Source organism: Malaclemys terrapin, chromosome 2, assembly GCF_027887155.1.
Source record: "Malaclemys terrapin pileata isolate rMalTer1 chromosome 2, rMalTer1.hap1, whole genome shotgun sequence".
NCBI lineage: Eukaryota > Metazoa > Chordata > Testudines > Emydidae > Malaclemys > Malaclemys terrapin.
Genome location: NC_071506.1, coordinates 80,293,565 through 80,311,729, shown reverse-complemented (window position 1 = coordinate 80,311,729; position 18,165 = coordinate 80,293,565). Strand labels below are relative to the sequence as shown.

General features: G+C 42.3%; 1 protein-coding gene across 4 annotated transcripts in view; it reads left to right on the top strand.

The window, feature by feature from the left end:
• The window catches only part of LAMA3 (laminin subunit alpha 3), a 191,451-nt gene that overhangs the window by 129,953 nt on the left and 43,333 nt on the right, over window positions 1–18,165 (top strand). For 3 of the 4 annotated variants that reach the window (XM_054018249.1, XM_054018250.1, XM_054018248.1), the window contains exons 41-45: window positions 1,142–1,372; window positions 6,610–6,723; window positions 11,045–11,154; window positions 14,962–15,042; window positions 17,225–17,331. In XM_054018249.1, the coding sequence (XP_053874224.1) occupies window positions 1,142–1,372; window positions 6,610–6,723; window positions 11,045–11,154; window positions 14,962–15,042; window positions 17,225–17,331 (643 nt within the window). Of the gene's footprint in view, window positions 1–1,141; window positions 1,373–2,950; window positions 3,271–6,609; window positions 6,724–11,044; window positions 11,155–14,961; window positions 15,043–17,224; window positions 17,332–18,165 lie in introns of those variants that run through there. The other variant, XM_054018251.1, reaches the window with a different exon arrangement.

The following is an 18,165-nucleotide window of genomic DNA, read 5'->3' as shown; positions in this document are numbered from 1 at the left end:
TTCTACACAGTCTGGTCATGCAGGGGTTAAAAAGTTCAGGCAGCTTTGATCTTGAGGTGTATCCCGGAAATAAGTTCCAAAGTGCTTCTTTTCTGACCCTCATTATATAGTTAAAATGAGGTTCTCTCTCATCTATGCCTTAACCAATTATTTTACTTAAAACATAGCTATGCAAAAAACACTAACCAATCATTTTCACTATACAGGGGTTCACATGCCTAAGACAGCCTACTCATTAGCTTTTGCATTTTTCTAAGTTAGTAATAACTTCTCAAGGTCTACTTATCTTTATGCTTTGTTAGTGGGATACACTTTCAACAGCAAAACCTCATACTTTTTTATTATCAGGAAGAAACTACAGAAATTCAAGGTTAGCTTGTCCATTCTCTCCCATTCTCTTGACTTTGTGAATATCTATCTATCTCCTGTTAATAGGGCTGCATCTGCAGCTAATGCTTTTCTATCTGTCTGCCTATGCCAAGGCCGAATTCCCCTGACTCTGTAGTTTTGTTTCCAAATGATGGTGTCTGAAATGGCTGTGAGTTATGCTAAATCCATACACAAGATGGCGGTGAGTCATGTCAAGTCCAGGCCTCTCATTACACAGGTCCACTTCCTACAGAGTCTCACTCTACTTCAATAACTCTCTGTGGCGCCATTTCCTTCTACTGTTGGTTTTCAGGCACCAAAAACATCTCCTGTTCCTTGAATCACTAATTGACATTCCCCAACCACCAAAAATGCTTAATCAGCTCCTTTCTTCCTGGGGGGAGACATCCCTACCAATGCTCTTTCTCTGCTGCTTTCCAGCTGACTTCCCTCACAGGTCTTCTATAGTCATTGGGGCTGATATATAGTCTCAGTTGCTTGGCTAGCAAATATACAAAGTGTGTATATGGGTTTCTTATGTCCCTTCTCGATGTTCCCCCATTCCTTTTCCCACCCTTCATTTCTTTACATACCTGCTACCCACTTTCCTCACATCTATTTCACCCTCCCTTCCCTGAGTCTGCAGGAAGTGGTGCTAAGTGATTGTTTTCTGTTACCATCCTCCCTTTTTGTTGCAGTGTCTGTTTCCACCAAGCTAATTGGAGGTTAACTCACCCCAGGACCATATTTACTTTATATCATTAATGTACAGGGAAACTTCAGACATGCGAGCAACAATAACCTGGTATCTAGAGAAGAACTGATGATGGTCCTGTCTAGACTAGATGGCTTACACATCAGAGGTCTTTACTACACAGAGAGTCAGAGGTTAACCCTGGGTGAGGTTGGGCTGGAAGAAGCCACAAGTACAGGAAGTGGAAGCATTGCATATAATGTAGAGACATGCTCCTGCCCCCCTGACTACGTGGGTGACTCATGTCAGGTAGGAAATTTTCTTTGCCTCCTCATTGTATCATTCTTGATATGTTGTTCACAACAGTATTGATTTAGTTAGAGAAAAAAGATTAATCATTAGCAGTACTGGTTAATTTTAAGCACTTTGTAGGTAAGTTTATGTACAGTTTTGATAGCTAGGGCCCAGATCTTCAGAGGTATTTAGGCACCTAACTCCCTTTGAGGATCTGGGCTTAAAATCCTTTCATTGTGTGAATTAGATACCTTCTGTGGAATTTGTGCTCCTTTTAGCTGCGATTATGCATGTATAAAGTGTGTGTGTTATATGAATAATATTTTCTGTCATGTACAGTGCAAGACTAAAGAAGATCAGTCTAATTAGTTTATCCAAGAGAAGGTTAAGTGTTGACTTGATCGTGGTCTATAAGTACATACATGGGGGGAAGATTTCTGATAATAGAGGACTCTTTAATTTAGCAGACAAAGGCATAATGAGGTACAGTGGCTAGAAGCTGAAGCAAGACAGATTCACACTAGAAATTATTTGTACATTTTTAACAGTGAGAAAAAATATCCACTGGAACTCACCTAAGATTCTCCATCACTTGAGATTTTTACATCAAGACTTGGATGTCTTTCCAAGAGATATGCTATAAAAGAGAGCTCAAACAATTTATGGGCTTAATTCAGGAATTACCAGGTTAAATTCTAGTGCCTGTATTAGGTAGGAGATCATACTAGATAGCCATATTGATCCCTTTTGGCCTTAAAATCTATGAACCTATCTAAGTGGACTATATTGTACAGTAGCAGCAGAGGCAAAGCTTTAAACTTCAAACCTTGACTGGAGACTCAAGAGAGCTGGGTCCCATTCTTGGTAATGATAATATGCTGACTACCCAGACCCTTGGGAACAGAGTGAAATATGTAAGCAAGAAAACAAAGAACAGATTGCACAGAATGTGTAGAATTAGTTACTTGCTCGGGCTCTGTCAAAAATGCTTAAGAGTTAAAGTAGCAGTTACTACACTAACCTGTAAACAATACATCTTAAAATGAGAATGAAAGAGTAGTGAGTGGAGCAGAACAGCCACTGAGAGACTGATTGAACTAGCTGCATTTATTATTGGTCTGGGTCTTTCATTTTTGGCTCCTGGCCACAGTAATAGGGCATTGTTTGCTGAATATCATTTTGGAAATATTTTCTGAAATTATTTCTCATGCACTCAGTGCTCTGCACTACACATGAAATCCAACTGATTAGCACACTGGGGCTTGCATTTAATACAGACTGAAATTGTCCCATTCTCGCTCCACCACCTGCAATGTGCTGTCTTTATATACTAGCCGTTTTTCCTCCCCTGCATTGAGGAAAATACATAGCCCAAAGGAAGCAGTCAAACCATGGACTTAATGTAGCTCATAAGCCCTTCACGTTTTTGCAGTATTACTCAATCTATGATTTCCTGTTCTAATCGTCTAGCTCTGTCTGACTGTGTTAGGTGGGAGAAGGTGATGCCTGCCACACCTTACTTTAGATATACATTAACTTACAGGAGTTACAGCATGGTCGTTTAACCTCAGGAACTGTTATTTGTGCTGTACAACCTGACTCATGTATAAAGTTTAAAGGTGGGGCCCATCGCAGCATACAGCCTCACTTATCTGAGTCAGAAGCTGAACAGTAAGGCGGAGTATAAGAGAAGGTTTGAGTAGTGAAAGAAAACTATACGTGAACAGCCAAGCTAAGAGCTAAGCAGAATGACGGCCAAAATACAGAGGCCGAAGAACATAGGATGGCTAGTTGTCCTATTAATAGCTCTGGGGCATTGCTTGGGACAAGATATACAACAGAGGGTAGCATTTCCTCACCTGCCGGGCAGAGGTCAGCAGCAACAAACTCATTTGGATTTTAAACCAAAAGAGGTAATCTTTCTTTCTTTCTTTCTCACTGAGTTATGGAGTTCTTGAAATTCAAACAATAAGAATGCATATCTCCTAACCTTGAATTACATTACTACCGATAGTACACGGATGATCTTTCTTGTAGGTTGTTTACCACTGTCCACAAACAGCCGGAGCATCTAACAGCTTCTGTGTACTTTTGAGTGGTTAAGAGCTTTTTGTTCATACGAGGTGAATATTGCAAAATGAAATCGCGGTGACAGTTGTCCTCAAATCAGAGTACTTCAGCACTCCAGTGTGTATGTTAGTGTTGTTACAAATTTTAAATGTAAAGAGAGTAAAAATTGAAGGAGGAAAGAGCAGCATAGATTTGTTCAAATGTATGTGGATACACTAATAAAGTAGGTATATTCATTTTTGCTTTGCCTGTAAGGTACTTGTGATAAATAATTCTTGTGAAGCTATATTTCTATTGGTTGAGCTATTTCAAATATTGAGGTGGCTAGTCTCCTCAGAAAGCAGGAATACTGATTGCCTGTTGGCTATAATGTATAAATCCAGGAAGAATAGGTCCCTGCATTTATTAAAATGTATCTGAAAAAAGTCAGAGTGGGACAAATTATGGGTTCAGCCCTTGCTCCCAGTGAAGTCAATATTAAAACTCATATTGATTTAAATGGTGCAGGATCAGGCCTTATGTACATGTAATTATATTAATCCCACATACCACTGAAAGCGAGGGTGGAATTTCCAACAGATCTCAGGTGAACCCTCATTGTTTAAACATCAACAACTTTCATTGCAGTATTCTGTTAAATCCTTGTGCTGCTGCGGGGCTGATGTTTTTCTCTGCCAAATGTATGTTTAATAAATTCCTAATTCTCATTCAGAATCTTTCATAAATACTCATGCCTAAAGCAACTTAAACTACGATGTATGGCCTGATTCTGCTAACCCGTACTCCCATGAGTGATCCCATGGAGCTCAGGGCCACGACTCATCTGAGCAAGAATTTGCAGGATTTGTAGTTCACGTGCCAATTATTTTATTAAATATGTTTTGGGCCAGATTCTGCCCTTTAGGCACAGGTCTGATGGGGACTGTGCAGAGCTGCACTGCCTGAGGGGTAACTCCTGGAGGCATTTTCGAAAGCACGGTGTGCCCCAGGTATCAAAGTCCCTACCACCCCTTAGAAGGATGTAGCATGTGATCTCCTGCACAGTCAGCCAGTTCAGCACCCAGTGAGGAGGGGTTGGGGAGAAGGACCATGCCATGCAATCTTTGGGGTGCCTAGTACTCCAGAAGGCCCCCACAGGGAGCAGTCAGAAGAACACAGGTACTGCAGTTAAGACTGGTCCATGCATAAAGAGGCTCAAATAGTGGAGAAAGCTCTTTTCACCCTCTCTGCCAGGGCCGGCTCTAGGCACCAGCAAAACAAGCTGGTGCTTGGGGCAGCACATTTTTAGGGGCGGCATGGCCGGCGCCAGAATGCCGCCCCTAAAAATGTGCCCCGGCCGCCCTAGCTCACCTCCGCTGCTGCTGCCACGGCGCGCGAATCGGCTGTTTCGCGCGCCGTGGCGGCTCGGGGTCTCCCCCTCCCTCCCAGGCTCTCAAACCTGGGAGGGAGGGGGAGATCCTGAGCGGCCATTTCGCGCGCCGCTGCTCCCCCTCCCTCCCAGGCTTGGGAGCTAGGGAGGGAGGGGGAGAAGCAGCGCCTGCGCCGCGGCCACTCGGAGTCTCCCCCTCCCTCCCAGGCCCTCAAACCTGGGAGGGAGGGGGAGATCCCGAGCGGCTGCAGCGCGCGAAACAGCCGTTTCGCACGCCGCTGCTCCCCCTCCCTCCCAGACTTGAGAGCCTGGGAGGGAGGGGGAGAAGCGGCGCCCGCGCCGTGGCCACTCGGAGTCTCCCCCTCCCTCCCAGGCCCTCAAACCTGGAGGGGGGAGACTCCGAGTGGCCGTGGCGCGGGCGCCGCTTCTCCCCCTCCCTCCCTCCTAGGCTTGAGAGCCTGGGGGGAGGAGGCAGGGCTGGGGATTTGGGGAAGGGGCGGAGTTGGGGTGGGGTAATTAAAGAACGGGGCGGCCAAAATTGTTTTTGCTTTGGGCGGCAAAAATCCTAGAGCCGGCCCTGCTCCCTGCTTCTGCTCCCATGCCAGTAATGACCTGATTTCAACATGTTAGTTAGCACCTAAATGGTATAGGCTAATACTGCTGACAGTTGTCTCTTGTTCCTTTTCATTATCTTTCTCCAGTTCAGCTCCTCTGTTTCCCTACTTAAAATTGACTTTGATTGATCTGATATACAATATAAATTCTGCTCACGTGCTTTCAGTGACTGAACAGTCTTTTCATGTGTCATTGCTCCCTAGGACAAGCCTGTACTTTAAAATCAAACTGCTGCATATTTTGGAACCTTGTCTCACTCTGCCTAAACGTGGCTTCATATAGCTCCAGGTGGAATAATTTTGGAAATCATGACGAGTTAATATAGAAGTTACCACACTGGAAGTGTTTCTAAAGAATACACTGTAGTTACCTGGGCACTAAGATTTTATGTAACCGCTGTAATATATGAAGCGCCTATAGGCAGCCCTTCCAGAACCTTCTGGTATAAATCTACATTAACGTCTTCTGTGGCTGCTGTTTAAAGGCCAAATTCTAGACCCCTTTGCTTAGCCGCAGGAAATGTCTTGCTCAGAGGTTTTCTGTGAGGGTCAGGATGATGGAATATTCCTGCCGGAGTAAGAGAGCACCAGTGCAGCTACTCAGCAAGGCCTTGATCCTGCAAATACTTATGCTCATGGTTAATTTGAGTACTGTGAGTAGTCCCATTTAAATCAATGTCATAAAGATGAGAACATAAGTAAGTGTTTGCTGGATCAGGGCCCAAGTGCTTTAACAGTTCATGGGCTTGAGTAATGGTATTTTCCTCTACCCCCCACCCCCGCATCCCCCGCCATGATTCTATGGTTTGGCCAGCAGATCTCTGTAGAAAGAAACCCACTTGTCTATTACCACACCCAACCCCCAAAGCCTGTGTGATACAATCCTACTTTGAAAGCTGCATTATTTTTATAAAATTATTTGAAATGATTGGCCACCAGCTGATACGCAGTTGGAGTCCCTGTCATCTGCTCTGATGCTACTTTATAAGCTAAAATAATAATTATTAAGAAAGTAACAATTTGCTCAAAAAAAAACCAAAAAACAAAAAAAAAAGCCTATCAGGAAACATTTTCTACTATAGTTTTCTGGATGTGGCCAACAGATTTTAAAATACTGATCTTTGTAGCCTGTGGAGGCTGTGGAATCCTTCTTTCCCCCACTTTTATTTAACATGTATATTTTCCTGTATACTTAATAGGAATGTAGCCCTGGATTTTATCGTGAGAATAAAGGATTATTTACAGGACGCTGTGTACCCTGCAATTGCAATGGAAATTCAAATAGATGCCAGGATGGTTCTGGAATATGTATTGTAAGTAAAACATTAATATCGTTGAAACTAGTGTAAAAAAGTAGAATATCCACTTCTTTACTGAACTGTGGAATACATAGCATTCCTTTCTTCATTATTGCCACAAAATGATTCATGTGTAACTAGTTCAATTCTTTGACTGAATTATAATACCTGAATTTTTTACTGTGTATGCATTTAGGTCCCAATCCTGCAAACACTTTCACATGCTTAACTTTGCACAGGTCAGTGGTTTCATTCAGTCTTCATTCCACATTTCTCCTGTGCCTCTTCCCACAACTCTGGTTGTCCCATGCTACCCCAGTCCCCTCAATTAAGCACATGGATAAGTGTTTGCAGGATCAGGGCCTTAGTTATCTTATAGAGTCCAGTCCAGCAAACTTTTACTCTCATGTGTAGTCCGTAGCACTATGCACATAAGGGTTTGCAGGAGCCGACCCCATATTCAATTAAATAATTACATTCTTGAAAAACGAAGACACTGTTTGCTTGCTCACTTTGCAAAACAAATCTTAGATTACAATTACACGGATAATATTTACTGGAGAAGACAGGATTGGGCTAGCAGGAGAGAAGTTAGATAAATTACAAATCTGCAATTGAACTGTAGGTACAGTGGGATGAATTCTGCTCCTAGATAACCATTTTCAGTCTGGAGTAACCCCACCGAAGTCAAGGAACCCCCGTGGTTGTGTGAGCATGAAATTTGGCCTACTGTGTTTTTCTAGTTTATATTCTTGACAGTTAAATAACACCTTAGTTTTTATGGTTTATTCTGAAAAATTCCAACTTGAAAATTTTTGCTAATTCTTAACTGCACCCTTTTTATGTAAACAAACACCTTGCCAAATTCTCTTTCATGATTTATTTTCCCCTGTTTATTTTTTGTAAGTTATTAATTCTTTCTGCCTGCAGTGCATTCCTTTGCAATATGCAATACCCTTTGACTTTGTTTCAACAAATCCTTTTGGTTAAATGTTAGTTATGAGACAGTTCAGCATGTTCCAGGGAATGACTCACAATGTGCTTCACTGGGAGATGGGACAGGCCATGACAGGAAAGCACTGCAGCAGAAAGATAGAGATGAGGATGTTTAGATCAGTTCAAGATAAGGTTGAAAAGTGTAAACTTTAGTTTTTTAGCCTAAAATATGTCATTTAGATGCAAGCACAATTAACTTCTGAATATGTTGAGATAAAACATTCCCTGCCCTAGAGACAAACTATAAGATGAGCAAAGTCACGCAGGAAAGCTTGGTGCAGAGGACACTCACAAAGCCCATTGTAGTTGATAGAAGTCTATCCATTGACTTCCGTGGGCTTTAGATCAGGCCCAGAGTTGCCAGCTTCTGACCCCATTGGGTGGGGTTTGTCTGTTTGTAGGGGGAGCCGAGGGCAGACATCAAAACATTTGTGCATTCTCCGTTGTGCTCCCTGAACTCTTCTTCCACCAATTGTTCTTCCACAAACAGCCCACTTTCCTGCCAAAGCCTGCCCACTCTCATTGTAGGGGAGTCTGTGAGTTAATGTTGACAGGGTTTCTGATATCTTCCTCTGGGACTTTCTGCTGGAGTTTTAAAGGATGCTGCTGCAAAGAGTAGCTGTCACTCCAGTCACGTCTCCCCTCTACCTGGCCATGCCCCCTTAAATTTTGAGGGAGGGATGATGAGGATGTTGCTGCTTTGGCTTCCCTCCATCATGCTTTAGGGCCATTGGAATAGGATTTTTGTTCCTTTCATCTCCTAGAGACAGGCTGCCAACAGGATGATGTGGCCCATTAAATGTGATCCATGTATGAAATCTATAAAAGGCTCCCCATGCCACAAGAAACCTTTTTTCCTCCATTTCTATAGACTTCTCTTGGCTTCCGCAGTGCAGGGTTTGTCTACACGCTGCGTTAGTGCGCACCAGCTGGGGAGTAAATTCTGGTGTACCCAGCATGATGCACACTAAGTGGCCACATGGACTGTACTAGCATGTACACTAAGCTACAGCTATGTTACATGCTAGGGCTGTGATTCCCAGCTTGTATAGGGATAGAGCTAGTGTGAGTATAGATAGTAATGTAGTTGCTGGTACCATGGGCAGCAGTGGGGGCACAACTTAGCCATGCTGAGTGCAAACCCACCAGAACCCCGTGCTACTGCTGCCTGTGTTACCGTGGCAACACTGCTATTTATACTCACACTAGCTCTCATTGAGCTAGCACAAGTAGGTGTACCTGAGCTGGGAATCGCACCCCCAACTCGTAGAGTAGGCATAGCCAGAACGTTCCCCAGCATGCATTAACTTAGCATTGTTTCAGATGTTGCACATCAGTGCGCACTATGGAACTTTTAGTGGGCACCAGTAGGGTCCACATGGCCAGTCAGTGTGTGTCATACTGGCATTCACTAGAATTCACACCCCAGCTGTGCACACTAACGCACCATATAGACAAGCCCTCAGCAATCAGGATGTATATTTTGCAGGGGTCAGTAGTGACTCCAGAGTTAAGCATGGTTTGATATTTGAACCTGCAGCAGCATTCAGATCTCTCCTTCACACTTTAACTATTGAATTTAGTCTTCAGATTTGCCACAGTAACTGTTCATGTAAATTTTCCATGTAATTTTTAAGGAAAATATTCTTCAGCTTTTGAGGAGGCCACATTTTAAAATAGGTCCTTTGAGAAATTTTGGCCCTGACTGTATGTTTATTTGGTTCCCACCAGTTAAAACAGCCACAGTCACCACAAAGTACTACTTCACACATCCATTCTCATAACCTCTCACAAGCAGGCCATATTTTTCATTTTTTCCCTTAAGCACAAAACAAGGTATGGGCTCTTGTGCAGGAGTAGGGTTGAATGGATCTATGTGGGAGGGTAGGGGGAATGAATGAAGATGTGGATGCTTGGGTGGAGAAGGCATGGGGGGCTTGAGTGCAAGAAGAGATGGAAAAGGCAGAGGAGTCTGCTGTCACTTGTGGGGAGGGGAGTCCCTCTGCTGCAAATCAGAGGCTAGAGGAGTTTTGCTCTGAGCCATAGGAGGTTCATGATAATGGAACTGCAGCCTGCCCTACATATGTTTGAACCCAGCCAAATGTCCACTTCTCCTCCCCACCCCCAAAAGTCCTGCTGTCCTACCCCATGCCCACCCACAGTTCTGGTTCACCCATGCCTCTCAAATCCTCTAGCCTATTCCACTTTTAATACTTACCAATGACTCTGTACTGTGTCATGTTCAAGTAACAGATTATAGACTTACATTATCTATAGACATAGGTATAGCGGCCTCTTAATGCAGATGTCAGAGATCAGATTGTGCATTTGACTGTTAGGAACTGAATGTGTACACTGCTGAGATAGATTGTACATCGGAGTGCTAAGGGGGTATGGCTGTGGAGCGGAGGAGTATGAGTGTGTTAGAGGTTTATGATGCTTAGATGGTAGGGTATGTGATTGGAGATTAATGTGGATGCAAATATTGGCTTTATTGGTAATTTCCTGGATTTCTATGTCTGCTAGAAAATGAGTTTGAACAACTTCAGCTGTAAATTAACAATTATTTTGTGTATAAGAATTTTAGCTGAAGCAAAGAGCAATGTCCCACTTGCCCACCAAATACACACATGACTCATTGACACTAATGGGAATAAGAATGTCTCTAAAATGAGATTTTATTCTCTGGAGTCTTATCATGGAAAAGTTGGCTACGGCAGTTAGATTTGTTTTCTCAGCATTCATTATTCATTAATTGTTCATTCCAATTAGTAAATTAAATACAAATTACATGCATATTGGGAAAAGTACATGAAATTAAAATCTTAACTGAATCTATTAAGCAGACTACTTTTAAAATTAATTTCCTGGGACTTAGGGAGGAAGTGTGTCTGGCCTCAGTTAAATGTGTGTTTTTAAAACTGTTCATAATTTCCCAGATTTTATAATATACATTAAAATGCAAAATTTAAAGTTGCATTCAGACCTAGTGAATTTTTATGGATTCGCTCAAAATATCAAGACGGATACACACGTAAGGGACAACGCTCATTAAGCAACTGCACTGCTGCTTTGAGTATCCTGTTAAAATAAGTTTAATAGTATTTACTTAGTCTGTTTGTCCTCAACTGGTAGTGGAAAAATGTGCTCTCTACAACTAGACAATGGGTGAAACAAATTTCTGTAGCATAGGCCGTTTTGCAATCAATGCATAACTGTGGGTGAAAAAAATACACCCTCAGAGGTTTAGAACAGATCAGCTTTAATTTCCTAGCGGTAATGACAATAAACCCTACAAAGTTAGGCCACAGTTAATTGTCTTGTTTGTTTCGTTTTTAAGGGCTGTCAACATAATACTGCTGGGGAAAAATGTGACCACTGTAAAGAAGGTTATTTTGGCGATGCCAGTCAAGGTTCCTGTAGGGTGTGCCCTTGTCCTTACACAAACAGGTATTGTACAATACAGTGTCAAGTTAAAAAAGGTCTGGGGGGTGAAAGTTATTTATGGTAAGTAGGTAGAGACTGTGTTTTACTCTGTGCTTGGGGTCTCAGTCTTGGTTGGGTCATCTAGGCGCTAGTGCCATACACTCAATAATAACTAAGTGCTTTAACTTATGTCACTGTTTTTTTTTAATAAGTTCAAGATTCTAACTGTAGCCCTGATCCTGCAATTGACTGCAGAAGGGCTCCTCGCGGAGCACCGGGGTAACCCCTTTACTTCGGTGGGGCTCTGCACAGGCACAGTGGTGCACCCATGTGCAGTGAATTGCAGGGGTGGGGCCTGTTTTGTTTATGAGCTATATGCAGCATCTGTCCCCATACATATCGATATTTCCCAGGGCTTTCATGTACAGTAACTCCTCACTTAACGTTGTAGTTATGTTCCTGAAAAATCCAACTTTAAGTTAAACGATGCTAAATGAATCCAATTTTCCCATAAGATTTAATGTAAATGCAGGGGGTTAGGTTTCAAGGAATTTATTTTTGGGCAGACAAAAGGCATTATATACTGTACAGTATTGTACTGTACTGTGGTTGGGAAGTGCTCCTGGCTTACCTCACACAGGCACAGCCCACTGCAGGCAAGGATGCTAGGAATCACCTTCGCAGTAGCAGCAGCAGCTTCCCTGGAGAAGAACAGGCACCGACTTTGCCTGGGGACGCTCCAGGCCCACCTCTTCCCACCCCCACTCCACCTCCTCTCCGGAGAACGCCACATCCCCGCTCCTTCCCCCCCCCCCCCCCGAAAGTCCTAAGCACCGCCAAACAGCTGTTTGGCGATGGGGGAAGTGCTGGGAGGGAGGGGGAGGAGGCGGAGAAAAGGAACTTGTGCAATGCTCCCTTGTAAAGTCGCTGCTCTTCCACAGACTCTTACAAGCAGTGGACAGAGCAGGCGGCCAAACGACGTTATAAAGGAGCATTGCACAACTTTAAACAAGCATGTTCCCTAATTGAGCAGCGACGTAACTTTGAAACAATGTTAAGCGGGAGGACGTTAAATGAGGAGTTACTATATTCCATTAGCTGTTGAAAACACATGCGTTTTCAATAGGGATTTCTCCTTTGCAATCCATGCCTGCTTTCTGTGCTAGTGAAGGCATATTCCTGAGACATGGCATGGAAATTATTTTTGCTGTCCCGTTTAGTGTCCAAACCAGAGAGGAGATAATTGGCTATGAGGAAACAAGCCTTTGTGTGAGTGCAGAGAGATTTAGTGTTCTGCAAAGGCCCGCACTCAGAAAAATAATGAAAAGTTGTAAACATGTAAGTGGATTTATGTTGGTCTGACTATATTTGAAAGATTCCAGTAGCTTGACAGATGAAACATACATACACGTGCAAACATGCTCACCAAACTGCAGCTCAGCAAACACTACTGAATGGTGAGAAACAATTATATGTGCTAGGATCTTAAGAATGTTACTAGATTTTTAAAGTCTAGTAACTTTTATTAGTAAAGTGGGCTGTAAATGCATATTGTTTTGAGCCACCTGTTTGTGGTGATTGCTCAGTGCTAAAATGTGAAAGTGCATGTGTCTTCAGGTAAAGAAAAAATCATAGCTCTAATAAAACCCAAGCGCTGTATTGCTAAAAGCATTACACATTATTTGCCAGGTGCAGAAGCAGAGGCTAGATAGCCTTAAGTAAGAGATTTTTCACTGGTAAGCAGTAGACAGGCTTTTCATCTATTAGAGAATTCTCTGATGGATCTGTTCCTGACGGCATCGGCTTCTTCTGCAGGTGTTTGCCTGAGGTCAGCTGAACATATTTTTATTCATCTTTCATTTTAAGAGTGCTAAGATAATTGGAGAAACCATGAAACCTGCATTCGATTCATAAGTCCCTATTGATCTGATAGCTACCATTCTCTGCACAGGGAATGTTCCACCTAGCATTGGTGGAGTCATCCACTTTTCCTCCAAAGTAAGAGCAATATATATTTTTGGAAGGGTAGGTGGGGGAAAGGGTATTTGATTCCAGTCTTTCATAGACCAGATTACTTTATCCAGGCGTTTATGGCCCAGGTGAATGGTCAAAAGATGGAAGGAGCACTAGTAGGCTATCTCCATCACACACACCCCATCCTACAGCCAAGCAATAGTACTTCCTTTACAATGGACCTTGAAGCTAGCTAGGTATGTCAGGAAGAGTAGGCATGGTCCAACATGAGTTCTCCCTCTGTGTACTAGGGAGCTCAAGAGGTACCATCACTCCCAGAGCTCCCTTTTGGGTTGTGCACCTCACTACTACCTCGATAGTGTTAGGTACAATTCCTAGCAAGTTCTTAGTTTTGTGGGTGCATTGGACATCTGCATAGCTGATCGGTTTCTTCTTCCTTAATACTCTTTTTAAACATTTCAAATGCAGAGGAAAATTTATAGCAAGAATTATCAATCCCCACTGATTTATAAATTGTTGTTTTAAATAATTATTATACATAAAAATGTCAATTATAAGAAAAGTGAATTTAGCATATGTGGGCTCTAAACCAGTGGTGAGCAACCTGCGGCCTACGGGACGCACATGGCCCGTCAGGGTAATCCATTAGCGGGACGCGAGACAATGTTTACATTGACCGTCCACAGGCACGGCCGCCCACAGCTCCCAGTGGCCATGGTTCACCATTCCCAGCCAATGAGATCTGCGGAAGTGGCGTCCAGCACGTCCCTGCGGCCCGTGCGCTTCCCGCAGCTCCCATTGGCCAGGAACGACGAACCACGTCTGTTGGGAGTAGGGTGACCAGATGTCCCTATTTTATAGGGACAGTCCTGATTTTTGTGTCTTTTTCTTCTATAGACTCCTATGACTCCCCACACCCACCCCCCGTCCCGATTTTTCACACCCTGTCTGGTCACCCTAATTGGAGCTGTGGGTGGCCGTGCCTGCGGACGGTCGATGTAAACAAACTGTCTTGCGGCCTGCCAGCAGATTACCCTGATGGGCCGCAGGTTGCCCACCACTGCTCTAAACCTTTCAAGAACAACTGTTAGCACCAGACCCTGTGATAATTTCCATGTGGGGGGAGGGAAGGACAGTATTTTATATTAGAACTGTTGAGCCTTCAATTAAATTACTAGGTTTACATGGGAACTTCAGTACTTTGGGGGGCTTTTTTTCTTTTTTTCTTTCATAGGAAAATTTTGCTATCCATGTTAAGAAATTAATATTGTGATTTTACTTTGAAATCTCATATGAACCTTGACTTTTATATTAATTACATTTAAATCATTTATATGTGAAGTTGTTTAATTTCTTTCATGTGAAATACATTGATAATATTTATATACACCTGGATGTATAATAAACATTGATGTTATCCCTTGAAATTCATTTAAAATAAGATGAAAAGCTTCTAAGCATAAGTATGAAAGAGCTACACAATCAACAAAGAGCTGTTTTAACACTTACCTGTTGGTTCTTGCTTAGTAAAATAATATCTGCATAGACCTGTTTTATTTCACAATCTTATTGTTAAGAAGATTTGTTGTATGCATTCCTTTCCAGAATAAGCTATTTTGTTCTATCTAGAAGGGCAGGAGTGTATTTAAGATAGCCAAGAAGTGAATTTAGTAGAAGAATTTGAAGCATCAATGGATAATTTGCTGTAATTTGTCTTGTGGTTGTTAAACTATATCATTGGTTATTTATACCACCAAATTACCCTTTATTCCTGAAAGTTATTTGGCCCCTGTTCTAACTAATCTGAACAGCTTGATTATGCTTTTGTGAAAAGAATGTTTTTTTATCTTCTCACAGTTTTGCAACTGGCTGTGTGGCAAATGGTGAAGAAGTTCAGTGTTTCTGCAAAGAAGGTTATACTGGAGTAAATTGTGAAAGGTAAGTGACTTGTCTCTTAAAGCCTTTTCAAATTGACAGTAAAAAGAGTATCTCTCCACACATGCCTATTTATTTATCTAATTTATTTACTAGAATATTTACCTAAGCATGTTGCTGCAGAATACTGTTTATGTATTTATATATTATGTGTGTAATATGCATGCATGTATAATTAGGTAGCTATATAGACATAAATATCTGTCAAAAGAACATAAGAACAGCCATACTGGGTCAGACCAATGGTCCATCTAGCCCGGTATCTTGTCAAGTGATCCATCCTCTGTCATCCATTCCCAGCTTCTGGCGAACAGAGGATACGGACACTCAGGCTAGGTCTACACTACCCGTCTGAATCAGCGGGTAGAAATCGATCTCTTGGGGATCGAATTATCGCGTCTCGTCGGGACGCGACAATCGATCCCCAAATCGACGCGTTTACTCCACCAGCGGGGGTAGGAGTAAGTGCCGTCGACGGGGAACCGCAGAGGTCGATTTTGCCGCCGTCCTCACAGTGGGGTAAGTCGGCTCCGATATGTCGAATTCAGCTACACTATTCGCGTAGCTGAATTTGCGTATCTTAAATCGACCCCCCCCTGTAGTGAAGACCTGCCCTCAGAGTGTGGTAGTGTACCCCTGCCCATCCTGGCAAATAGCCATTGATGGACCTATCCTCCATGAACTTATCTAGTTCTTTTTTTAACCATGTAGTTTTGGCCTTCACAACATTCCCTGGCAAAGAGTTCCACAAGTTGACTGTGCATTGTGTGAAGAAATACTTCCTTTTGGTTTTTTTTTAAACCTGCTGCCGATTAATTTCATTCAGTGACCCCTAGTTCCTGTGTTATGTGAAGGAGTAAATAATATTTCCTTATTTACTTTCGCCACACCAATCAAGATTTAATAGACCTTTATCAGATCCCCCATTAGTCATCTCTTTTCCAAGCTGTAAAGTCCCAGTCTTTAAATCTCTCCTCATGTGGAAGCTGTTCCATACCCTAATCTTGTCTGTATATATAGTGTGCTGGGTACTGTACTAATTGCACAGCTGGGAGTAACTTATACACACTATAGACAACAGAAATAAATGAATAATTTGTCTTTAGCATATATAACTGGTATATACAGATCTTATCAAAAGGAGCAGTCAACCACTTTGAATAGTCTTATTGTGTGTACCATTCGTTGTAATAACAATAATAGCCCCACTTATTTTGTTCTGTTTCCAGTTGGAAAACATTTTCCCTTTTCTTCTTATGCATTAGTTTGTTTACTTCACCTTTCATCTTCAATGATTTAGAAGGAATGTGCACACTTCTCTGAATAGTGTTTTCAACTCGATGGTGATCATGTTACATCTACATATTGCCCTTCATCCTAAATGAGCCCAGTGTGTCTTACTGCAGACACTTCTGGGTTAAAACACTGCAGTAGTTTAGTAGCACAAACTACACAACAATTTAAAATAGGAAGTGAAGAATATCTTATTCAGTTTAAAGTGCTGGGGGAATTTAAGTTTGCAGACTGTAATTGTCTGAGTTGGAATCTGACCAGCACACACGGACTAGCACCCCATCTCTTACAAATGGTGCCAAAGAATCTTTAATTACAAGTAGCCAAGAAATTGTGATGTCTCAACTGAAAGACAGCACCACCAGCTGCATAGTGTCCCTTAACAGCATGCTGTAGCCTTGGTTCAGTGCTGAATCAGAAGCAGGGCTGCCCAGAGTGGGGGGATAAGTGGGGCAATTTGCCCCAAGCCCTGGGCCCACAGGGGCCCCCACGAGAATATAGTATTCTATAGTATTGCAACTTTTTTTTATGGAAGGGACCCCCAAAATTGCTTTGCCCCAGGCCCCCTGAATCCTCTGGGCGGCCTGATCAGAAGGAAGGGTACACCTTTGTGAATCACTGGCACCATTTCCTTTAGCTCCTACTTGCAGGTTTCCTGTTCAACGCGATTCTGTTTGGCACATGAGATCTGACAGGATCACAATACCAGGCAACATGATTTGCAGGCATAGCTCCCAAAAAATGTTATATATTTTTGTAATTTTATATATAAAATTTTATAATTTTATGTTTATAAGGAAGGCTAGGATTTTATTAAATGAAAATATATCTTAGAAAAGGGATGGAAGCAATTTCAAGTATTTAATAACGTATCTATATTTCTTTTGTCTAGCTGCGCTCCGGGATATTTTGGGAATCCGCTAAAATATGGAGGTTACTGTCAGAAGTGTAATTGTAATAATAATGGTCAGCTGGTTAGCTGTGATCGTCTTACTGGAGGTATGTAAGGGTAGACAGACAATTTGTTGAATACTAATGTCTGTCTTTCAATGAAGGAATGGAAGAGTTTTGATACAACGGCATGTAAGGGAGGAGGGATAGCTCAGTGGTTTGAGCATTGGCCTGCTAAACCCAGGGTTGTGAGTTTAATCCTTGAGGGGGCCATTTAGGGAACTGGGGTAAAAATTTGTCTGGGGATTAGTCCTGCTTTGAGCAGAGGGTTGGACTAGATGACCTCCTGAGGTCCCTTCCAACCCTGATATTCTATGAAAACCTATGAGGAATATAGTTCATATTTAATAGCAGTTAAGTTTTGAATTCTTAACGCTATTGATGATCTGTTTCTGCATCCCACACCAAAGGGATGGTTGAGTACATTATTGAACCTCTTTTGACAACCTCAAAGCCAGATCTTGCCATGCTGTATATAAGCTTATGAAGCATATGTCATGGAGTAGTCCTAATTTGCCTTCATTAAATGTACCTAGGGCAGAATAGTTGTAACTTCAGAGTGTACCTGCCATGATCAAATGATGTTTTATGTCATACTTGGGGCAAATTGTGCCCTGATATGCACAAACACAACTTCTCCTAGTGTCTTAGACATCTGTCTCTTTCAGGAAATAGGCTGTTTTTTTAAACAATGTGCAGTCTTGTTTAGTACTTATGAGTTATATGTGAACTAAAGAAGAGGTAAAGTGAGGGCCAAATCTTCCTGTGTCAGCTACACTGATGTAATTGCACTGAAGACATCCCTGCTACCTTAAGTGGAGTTTCACTAGTATAGCTGAGAGGAAAACCTGGCCCTAAATAAGACAGAAATACACACAAAAG